Source organism: Aquila chrysaetos, chromosome 25 (genome assembly GCF_900496995.4).
Source record: "Aquila chrysaetos chrysaetos chromosome 25, bAquChr1.4, whole genome shotgun sequence".
In the NCBI taxonomy this organism is placed as follows: domain Eukaryota; kingdom Metazoa; phylum Chordata; class Aves; order Accipitriformes; family Accipitridae; genus Aquila; species Aquila chrysaetos.
In genome coordinates this window covers 3582889-3593579 of record NC_044028.1, presented here as the reverse complement: position 1 = coordinate 3593579, position 10691 = coordinate 3582889, and the positions used below count along the sequence as shown (strand labels likewise).

Sequence of the window (10691 nt, the reverse complement as noted above, 5' to 3'; positions counted from 1 at the left end):
CCCTCCCCTCGGCTCGGAGGCCAGGGCTCCTGCCACGGCTGCTGCAGCCCCCGGCTTTCCCCCGGGGCTCCCCAAACCGCCTGGGGCAGGGTAAGCGTGCAGCACCCTTGGGTGGTGAGCACCCCGTGGCGTGAGGGTGCTCTGTGCGCCCGCTGGGGCTGCCGTGGGATGCTCGGAGAGCGGGGAGGGGAGGGTCGGACATGCCACCTCCATCCTTTGCAAAGGATGCGTGTTCCAGATGCAGATCCAGATGCGGATCGGAATCCAGCTCCAAATGCAAAACCAGATGCGGATCCAAATCCAGACCCAGATCCAAGCGCAGACCCACATGTGGTCCGACCCCGATCCAAATCCAGACACCGCAGACCCGGATCCAAATCCGGACCTAAGCCCTGACCCAGGATCTGGCGCACGGTCCCCGGTGCCCGGCGGTGCCTGGGACCTCCCCGGGCCCTGCAGCACCCGGTGCCCGGTACCAGCAGCACCCGGTGCACCCACCGCCACCGGTGCCCAGCACGCGCAACCCGGTAGCTCCCGTCCGACGCCCGCTGCTAGCGCCCAGCAACCCCCTACCCGGTGCAGCGTCCCGGTGCCCCATCTCTCCCTCCCCAGCCCCTAACGTGAAATCCCCGGTACGCGATGCCCGGCTACCGGCTGCCCGTTACGCGATGCGCGATCCCCATCGCACCGGCGGCCCCCGCTGATCGACGGCCCCGCCGCTACCGCTTGCCCGTTACCGGGCCGCCGCGCCGCTCGCCCGTTACCGGCGGCGCCCCGGCGCGGCCGGCAGGTGTCGCCGCCGTCGCGGGCAGGGCGGCGGGCGCGCGTGCACTTCCGACGGCGCTCGGTCATGCCCCCGACTTTCCTCCCCTCCCTCCCGGCGCCGCGCGGGGCTCCCGCCCGCTGACACCGCTGAGGCGGCTCTCTGCACGGCGCGGCGCGGCGGAGAGCGGCGCGGCCGCCCGGGGATGGCCGCCGGGGCCGCCCCCGCCCAGCGCCGCCGCTGAGACGCAGCGGGGCCACACGGCCCGCCAGGTAAGAAGCCTCCGGTTCCGGGGCGGGGGGGGGGTGGTGTGTGGAAATCCGGGTGGGCCCCGGCTTTAGCCCGCCGGCCGCGTCGCCGAGGCTGGGCCCCGGGGGAGGGCGGGGGGGTGACAGCCGTTGTCTGGCGGGGGGGGGGGGGGGGGAGAGGAGGGAAGAGGGGTTGGCCGAGCGGGGCGGGGGCCGCAGCCCCCGTTGGCCTTGCCGGTGTACCGGGGCGGGGGCCGCGTTACCACCCCGCTTGCTTCGCGTCGCAACGGCGGCTGCAGCCGCGGCTCCCGCCGGGGCCGCTGCATTCCTGCTGCCGCTGGAGTGGCGGTGGCATCGCGTCTCCGCCGCGCTGCCGGCATCTTCTTCCCTTCCCTTCGCTTCCTTTCCCTTCGCTTCCCTTCCCTTCGCTTCCCTTCCCTTCGCTTCCCTTCCCTTCCCTTCGCTTCCCTTCCCTTCCCTTCCCTTCCCTTCCCTTCCCTTCCCTTCCCTTCCCTTCCCTTCCCTTCCCTTCCCTTCCCTTCCCTTCCCTTCCCTTCCCGCTGCCCAGCCTTGCGTTCCGCCCGCGCTCCCATCGCACCGCACTCACATTTACAACCGCAGCCCGCTTCGGTCCCCCCCCCCCCCCCCCCCGGCCTCGACACCCCCCCCCCCCCCAACCCCGCCAAGCGCGAGCCTGGCCCTAGCTCGGTGACGTCACGAGGGGGGGGCAGCGAGGGGCTCCCCGGCCCCCTCGGCCCCGCGGGTGGCCGCGGTGTTCCCGCCTGGCAGCGTGGGGATGCGGAGGGCATCTTGGTGCATCTGAAGCCCCCCTGGAGGAAGGGGTGTGTGTGTGTGTGCCCCCCCCGCCAAGCCCTTCTGCTGCAGCTGCTTTTAAGCTGCTAAATTCCAGCTAAATTCCAGTGTGTGTGTGTGTCCCCCATTCCTACCACCCCCTGGAAATGTGCAGCTGGAACAGCAGCCTGAGCATGGTGGTGCTTGCACCGCCGGGGATCCCAATGGAGATGGTGACCGGCCTCTTCCCCCCGCCCCGGCCCAAGGGTCGGCATCCCGAAGGCTCTCCGGCCGATGGCGAAGCGTCGTGGCTGACGTCGCAGACCTGCCGGAGATTTTCATTGACGTCAGAGCGGCGAGCTGCTGGGGTGCGCGTTCGTTCCCCGCCGCCTTTGACGGAGCGCAATGCCGTCCCTTAGATGTGAGCAAATTTGGCTTGGCAAAAGCTCTTGTGGCCACTGGTTCCCGCCTGTTCTCCCCTTAGCCGCGAGTGGTGCCCGGGCTGGCTGCCCTCAGGTGACCTCCCAAAGCGATGTTTTGGAGGAACAAAAACAACAGTGGGGGTATTGCGTGGGAGAGCGCTTCTAGGGCCCCGTGCAAGCGGAGGGAAGGCATCTCTGGTGGTGCCAGCACCTTCCGAGGGTTCTCCCAGCTCAGCTCCAGCTGCCCCAGCTCGTGGGTATCACTGGAGCCTCCTTGAGGGTCCAGAAATGGTTTTCTCCTGGCTGCTGGGATTTGCAGATCACTCCTACCCCGCAGCCGCCTTCTGCAGGGTGGCAGCTCATGTTCCCCAGGTGGGCAAGCAGCACCGCGGTGGCTCTGCGGATGTGGGTGCCGGCACCCGTGCGTTGGTGGGAGAGGTGGGGACCCACGGGGGGTAAAGTGGAGGTTGGCTGTGCATGGTGACCTGGCGTTGCACGGTCAGGTGCCGAGCTGGTGCTGAGACTGCATCTCCTGGTGTCTGTCACTGGCTGATGAAAATGGAACTCGAGCTGCTGGGGGATGGAGTGGAGAAGGATGGGAAGGAGCCAAGTGAGATGGAGAAAAGGACACATTCCCCCCGAGCACTCTTCCCTCCCCGTTTCCCGTGGGATCGAGGTGTGCCTTGAGGCATGGCGAGACCCACGGTGTTGGGGGGGTTCAGCGTGGGTCTGCGCATCGGGCTCAGAGCCCAGGCTGGGGGCATCTGCACCCTGAGCAGCAGCTCTGCAGCCCGGGGCCAGGAGCTGTGTGAAGTTCAAGGCAGGAAGTGAGAGATAAAAAAAAATAAAAAAAAAATCACAACCGGTAGAAACTGCCAGGGAGATTTAGGGAAGCAGCACGGCTGTGCTGTGGAGCCCAGAAGAAGTGTGCATCCTCATCTGATGAGGAGCTGCCCGTGCCAGGGACCGCAGACCCACCTCTCTTCTCCCGGCTCTGTCTCCTCTGCAAGCCCCAGGGAACAATTGCATACAGAGTGCTTCGTTTCAGAGCCGCCACAGTCATTTCAGAGACCTTTTAGGCAGGAAAAGTGCTCTGTAGCGTGTAATTTGAAGGCTCTGCTCTGAACCTTCACTGTCGCTCTGCTAAATGATCCTCTGCTCTTCCAAACCTTTGCTGCCTGGAAACCAGCGGCAGTGACCTGGTTCCTGGCCTTGTTTGGTCCCTGGTCTCCCTTCAGCCTCGTGCTAAGGTGAGGGGAGTCGTGGGTTGCAAGGAGCAGCCCGGGGTGTTTCTCTGTCTTGCATGGGGCCTCTCAGACGTCAGAGTCCTGTGAGATTTCAGCCAGTCTTAATCATCTCTCGCCTCTGCCTGAGCTGCAGAGGTTGTCACAGCTCGCTAAGGATTTTCCAGCCTGGAGGGTCGAGTCTTGTGAGGGCTCTGCAGGAAAATCTAGGGACCCCGACTGATTTCCTGCAAAATGGGGAAGCTGCAGAATTCTTTTCTGCACCTTCCCTCAGGCTTGGAAGCTCACGGCAGGGAAGGACGGTTTGTTCTGCCATCAGAGGATACAGCGCAACTTTGGTTTACTTGAGGGACCTGTGCCGTAGCCTCGCCGGGGGCACGGCGAGCTGAGCCCGGAGGTGACAGGCCATCATTTAGCCAGGGAGTGTGATATCGCCGGGGGTTTCCTCACCCTCGTCTTTCCTCTTCTGCCCATCCCAGCGCGAATTGCCCTAAAACTTTTGTCGGTTGGAGGCACACCTGCAGGAACAGAGCAAGCTGCGGGTTTCCTCTCGCCGTGGGCGCTGCCTGCCCTGCCAGATGCAGGCAGGGTTTTGAGTTCCCAGCAGCTGGGGTGTGCAGGCAGCTTCGCAGTGGGGCGCAGGCAAAGGGAAAAAGATGGGGAGAGGGAGAAACATTTGCATGTGAAGGGCTCGGCTGTCGCACCTCGGCCTATTCCCGGCTGGTCCGATCCCGTGCTGCGGCACAGGGCTGAGTGCCGGGCTGGTGTGGCGGCAGCATGCCGGCTGGCACCGTGCAGGCACGTGCACGTCTCCTCTTGCCTCGCACGGCTTCGCTCTGCTTTGGATTCGCTCCTGGTTTCCGCCGAGGCAGGGAGAGTCCCGGTGACAGCGGATTTATGCACATCACCGAATCAGACACGCGGCCAGGGCAGGAGGAAACCGTCTTGAGTCCGTCCTAGCGGGCTGGATCCGCCATGCCAGGCAGATACCTGGGTCTAACCTGCTCTTAAAAACTGCGGGTGTTGGGGACCCCACCCTGTCCCCAGGCAATTGCTGCCACTGACTAATGACAGACTTCCAGCAAGGCGACTTGGCTTCCACTCGCATCCTGTCCCCCGCAGCAGGGCACGAGGCAGAGGAAAGGCAGTTTCCCTTTCCCTTCTTCACCTCTCAGAGGGATGCTCCGCAGCTACAGCCCTTCCGAAGACCAGGCAGGATGCATCCCAGCTGGGTTGGAGCGGGCAGACCCACGCATCGTCCTGCCGGCGTCCCGTCCCACCACCCGCTTGGAAACATGCTTAAAATCCACCTGCTCAGCATCGTGTGGATTTGGGATTTTCCCCAGGAGGGCTTGTACAGCTGCTTGGGGCCGGCAGCAGCAAGGCTTTCACCCCGGGCCCGGTGTGGAGGAGGAGGAAGAGGAGGAGGAGGGAGGCAGGTGCAGGTGCTGGGGAGCTGGCGTCACAGCCGAGTGCAAAGAGCTGGCTCCGAGCAGCAGTGGCCACCTGCGCTCGCCAGCGGCCAGCCGGCAAAAACTACACGTCCCAGCAAGCTGAGGGCCACCGCCAGCTGTGCAAGATGGAGAGCGGCTTCCTAGGGCTGGCAGTCACCCCCGGTCCCCAGTGGGAGGGTGGGCATCGCTGCGGGGAGGCCACTTTGCTGTGGGAAGGCGGCCGCTTGGTTTTTGCTTCGGTTGCACGGCCTAGTTTTAAGAGCTGGAATATGCTCAAAGATGGGCTTTCTGAGTTGCTTTTTTTGGTTTTGTTTTGTTTTAAATGACAGCATTTCCCCTTTAAATTTACATCTCTAGCTGGGGAACACAGAGCCTGGTGAGAGAGGGAGTGTGAGACTTTTATAAAAAGAACGAGTCGGGTTTTATTATCCCTTTGAGACGAGCAGGGAAAATCTATACTGAAGGCATGAAATAGCAATAAAAATGGACTTTTTGCCAAAGCAAAATTAATTGAGTGAATCTCAGTCCTCAAGCCTGAGCTCTGAGAGGCTTATGAGTTGGATATGAACCACGCTGCCCCCTTCCAGGCTCTCATCCCCCGAGGAGGGGAGGCAAAACCTCCCTACGGTCGTCAGCCCCGAACAACGAAGCGCAATGTGATCGGCGCACAGGAGCAAAGGACTCGTGCTTGGGACACAGGCATCCCCACCGCTTGCGAGGCTGGGGTTGCTTCCAGCCCTGATGGTCCCCAGAGCAAGGACCTTCTCCAGATCCATTGGCTTGGGGACCTGCTCCAATGGCATAAATACGATGCTGACGATCATTCAGCGGTCACCTCTCCGGTGTTGCTGCTCTCCGCCATCATCATCAGTCACCTGAATTGCAGATTTGGGGGAGTCTGACATGAGAAAGAAAGAAGGCTGGACGAAGAACCTGCTGTCTTATCCTGGACCTGGGCTTGCTCTTACTAACCATTTTCCTCCCTTGTCTCTGCTTCCTGCTCCTGCCCCACACTGGGGTCTGGCTCTCCAAGGCGCTTTCTGGGCAAAACCTTCACAGAAAAGGAAAACCCCCTCCTGGGTTCGTCTGGATGTACACGTGCGGTGGCACCAGCTCCACTCTCCCCTTTTTGGTGGGGGAGGATGGCAGGAGGAGCCGCCGGACAGAGCAGCAAGGGGAAAGACGGATTCTTTTCAGCAGATGGTGCAAAGAGGACGAAGCTGCGTAAACCTCCTGAGTCTACCAGAGAGACAGAGATTAAATAGCGAGAGGGCTGAGAGGCAGCTCCAGGCGGGAGAAGGAAGGAGAAAAAAGGAAAATGGGGGTGGAAATAGGATTGGAGAGTGGAACTGGGGAGAGGAGTGTTGGTTTGAACAGGAATCTCCTCCCACTTGATGTCTCCCCTCCAATTCAGAGGGCCTAGATTCCGTGCCATAAAAATATAGCCCTTTTCAATCCCTTATCTTGCAGGAGCAGAAACAATTGGCCTGCAAAGAAGGAGAAAACAATCTGTTTGACTGACAAACAAAAACACATTTCTGCACAAAAGGAGGAGGAGGAAGAGGCAGCTGTCTGGCTGCTGCTTCGGCTTTTTTCCTTTCCCCTCCCTCTCCTGTCCCCTCGCTCATGGTGTCGGAGCAGAGCCGCTACCCTTGCCAGCAAAACACCCGCCGTTCTGACTGGCTGGGTTCAATGTCAGGCTCCCGCAGCAAATGTCATTGTCCGCCCCGCTGTCACCAGCCATGGCGGAGATGCACAAGCCCTGCCGTGATGTCCTCCTGGGGATGGTGTGGGGAAAGGTGGTACCCAGAGCATCAGTGGGACAGAGACCAGCTGCCGGGAGAGGTGCCTTTTGGGTGCCAGAGACACAAACTGATGCTCAGGAGAGAGGGACCAAGGCCAGCAGCTTGTGGCGGCTCAGTTGGGGATGGAGGGGATGCAGGAGATCCCTCGTCCGGGGATCTTGGGGAAGTTCAGCCGGATTGTGGGCGATACACTGATACTGCGGCATGTGGGCAGCGTCGTTGGAGCACCCGAGTGCTGCAGCTTGGAGATACTGCTGGAGCCTCGGCCATCTCCAGAGTCAGCTCTGTGCCTCGGTTTCCCCGTCTGCAGAATAAGCAAGATAACACGCAAATGCTGTAAGAGAGCTGGGGCGTAGAAGTGCCCTGTGCACCCTAAGTCATTATCCCAGCAAGTTGTTGTCCCAGCAAATGGTTATCCCTAAAAAATAATTATGGCAACCACCATACCAGCCAAATTGGTGCTGGGGGGAATCTGTCAGACAGGCGGGAGCAGAGCCCATGGGATCTCAGCAGTTCTCCATCTCTCCAGAAAAAACTCCTCACTCGGAGGCTTTTTTAAAAGAAAGAGAAACTGATTTTCCCCATGTGATTCCCTGACCAGGAGCAGCAGCAGTTTCCTGCCTGGGACAGCCTTCCGAGGGGACTCTGCTCTACAGGGACACATGAAGCAAACACCCATGCTCCAAAAACAGGCAAATGCAATACCCAGTGCCTGCCCAAACGTGGAAAAGCAGGAGGCTGGAACAGGGCAATCTCTGCAGGGGCTGGTTAGTGCTGCCACTAGGGAATCTACAGTAAATAAAGGGGCACAAGAAGAGAACCCTGAAGCCACCAGGATGATCTTAATTGGTTTTGATCCAGGTTGCTGGAGACCTGCTAGAGTCCACTGGAAAGATGATCCTGCACTAGTGGACAATTCGCTTTTTCCTTTTTTTTTTTTTTTTTTGAAGGAGCTGTTTCACTCCGCAGCCAAATAGCAAAATAACATGTAAGAAATCACAGATTCCAGGTGAGTTAATAACAAATAATGACTCTCAGTTCCTGAGTGGTTCTCTTGATGCCTCAGTCCAGGCACATAACAGCCAGGCTTTCCTGTGCATACTCAGCCAGGCTTGTTGAAATGCTGGTGCAAAATGATAGAACCATCCTGAATTCAAGTGAATTCAAGAGATCCAGCCTCTGCTTTCTTAGAGTACCACAACAGAAGCTTTGGGGAATATTTGATCTGAAACATTAGAAGGATTTGATTTTTATTTTTTTTTAATTCCTGCACCTAAAATGCAGAACGTTCTGCATTTTCCTTTCCTCTTTCATTTCAAAGTAAGATGAGAGGAACCGTCTCTCCACACGTCAAACTGCAGGCAAAAGAAGATACGAAAGATGACTGGACTCCTTTTACAACTTTGGCGCTTGACTTTCCTCCCCAGAAGGGGAAGATGCATTGTCAGCCTGTCTTGTGATCGGGCTGTAACCTTTTGTTACCCTGATAAACGTCAGCTGACCAGGCTGGGATGTAAAAAAGCTCCATCTCTACCAGACCGTTGCTGCGCTGCCTTGCACACAGTATTTGGGCAGGAAGAGGCCCAGCGTCTCCCTGCCTGAGCGGTGCTTGCAGACTTTGCCCGGCGCGGGGGCAGTTGCATGCTCTGCAGGGAAGCACAGACAGCGACTGCAAGAGCAGGTTTTGCCCGTGTTGAAGTGGGTGGCAGCACCCTTCAGGGACCGTGGTTCTCAGCGTGTGGTCATCCAGGCTGGGCCGAAGGAGTCTTTGCTGGGATGGGTGGTCTGCAGAGAGTCTGTGCACCAGAGAGGAAAAAACAGTGTTATCGAAGTGGCATGGCTAGACCCCTACCATCAGTGCTGCTCAGGGGCAGTTGTTCCCTTCCATCTCAGCAGTGCCACGTCCTCTGCAGCCACCTGCCCGGCTTCCCTGTGCTGGTGCCTTCTCCCAGCTCCTCCATGCCCTGCTGTGACCCCCAACGTCCTCCAGCGCCCTCTCTCCTTCTTTACTTACTCTTGCCCCCCAAACTCTCCCTGCCTTTCTCCCTCTCAGCTGAACCCCGTTGGCAGAAAAGCAAGCCTGGTGAGGGTTTAGCCTCCACACTCAGTGCTGGTAGATGCAATGCAAAGCTAATGCTGTGGTAAAGTAAATCTAACAAAGATGTGGAGTTTGGCTCCCGGGCAAGAAAGACTGTTCAGGTTTTAGCAGACGTCTGCTTCTCTGGTCCTGCACGCTCTGAGCATCAAAGGTGGCCATGGACAGCAGCTCTCGGGGTGAAGCCAGAGTTTGGCTCAGCCCAGGGCTTGAGGAGAGGTGGCTGAGACAGGGTGGGATCTGGTGAAGCCCCGGCTCTCAGCTTCAGACCCTGCAGAAGTCTGGATGCTTGCAGCCTCTGGCCGGCAGGACGGTATTTCCCATTGCAGAGCCAGTATTTGGTGAAGCAGCATCTACCCGTGTTTTATCCAGACCTACCTGGAGCCTCTCCTTTCCCTGCTGCTGCCCTGCTTGCCAGCCATGCACAGGAAGGGAGCAGGCATCTCCCACCCCCTTCTACCAGTTATAGTCACACAGTCTCGAAGCTCATCCTCGATGTTACTCTGCGCTAGTGCCTCTTGGGATTTGGCCAGCGTGTGTCAGGGCTACGCGCCTCTTCCTCTACAGCTGCTCTCCGCTCGGCTGCGTCACCCAGAGCATCCCTTCCTCCTGCCTGGGGTTGCTTTGTACATCCCGTTTCCCGAGTTATTTCACCCTGATTTATACCAGGTCACGGGCGCGTGGTCCCTTACTTGGCCGTGGTAGCACAGCCTCTTCGATTAGGTGTATTTCCAAGCATGACTTCCATCTGTCCGTCAGTCGCTATAGCTAATTTCTGCAGCGTTTACAGCCATACAGGGGCATCGTTCATATGTAATAATCGCTGATGGTGGCAGGACTGTGATAAATGATCTATTCCACGTATTTCACCTCTTTTCTATTCACAAATTGTTTGTGATTTTTTGTAGTTGCATTAAGTATTCAAAGTGACTGCGATTTCCACCATCGTATTCATTATTCAAAATTGTTCTCCAGATAATTTCTGCAAATAATTCGTGGTCTTTGCTCTTTTGTGAATACTCGGTCTCAAGAATGAGAGTCGTTTTAATTGGGATCTTACATCACATGATGGATTTCGGCTTCCCGATTGGGCAGGCTTAATTTTTAGACTTGAGGTTTGGGGAGGGAACTGTTGCAATTAAGAATTTGAAATTCACTTTCTTCCAATATCTTCAGTTGCCGCTAAAAATTAACAGTCTGTCTTGTCTTTTTTTTTCATCCCTTCCTGGCCAAAAATCCCTGCCGGTAACTTGTTGGCAAGAAACACTTGGAGAATATAAACAAAAAGGTGGCACCAAAACAGCTAAATTTAACATATCTAAAAACTGGAGTGATGATTCACAGTGGTTTGTTTTGTATTATTCACCTCGCTCTGGTAAAAATAATGATCAAAATAATTTAGAAACATAAAAAGTCACATAGCAAGGGGACATTTATAGCACTCGGTTTCATAAAATCTTCCATCGACGGCTCTCTGGGTGCCTGAGAAACATCCTGTGGGCTGGCTGGCATGTGGCGGTGAGTTGGTACCCTGGCCCTGCTCAGCGCTCTGGCCCCGGGCTGAGGCTGCTGCCGGCTCGGTGGAGGCGGAGGGAAGGAACGTGCAACCAGCCTGGCTCCACATACTGCCTTGATCCGCACCCACAGCAGACAAGACTCCGGTTGTCTCGCGCAGAGCTCGACTCCAGGCAGAGGGTGACCGTAAGTGGCTTGCCCAAGGTCGCGCTCCAGCTCCCTTTTTCAGCTGGAAATAGCTCCAAGGTCTCCTGATCCCCCCCCCGCCCCGCACCAGCCCCCTCCCGCTGCGAGGCGAGACAGAAAGGTGCAGAGTTCAGATGTTTTCTCTAACCGACAGCCTGGCTCCTGCC

At 57.9% G+C, this 10691-nt stretch overlaps 1 protein-coding gene across 1 annotated transcript in view; it reads left to right on the top strand.

Moving 5' to 3' along the window:
* Window positions 1-639: 639 nt before the first annotated feature.
* LOC121232628 (guanine nucleotide-binding protein G(s) subunit alpha isoforms XLas-like) overlaps window positions 640-10691 on the top strand; it is a 35400-nt gene continuing 25348 nt past the window's right edge. The window contains exon 1 of the mRNA XM_041120365.1: window positions 640-1035. Within this exon, the coding sequence (XP_040976299.1) occupies window positions 640-1035 (396 nt within the window). The remainder of the gene's footprint in view (window positions 1036-10691) is intronic.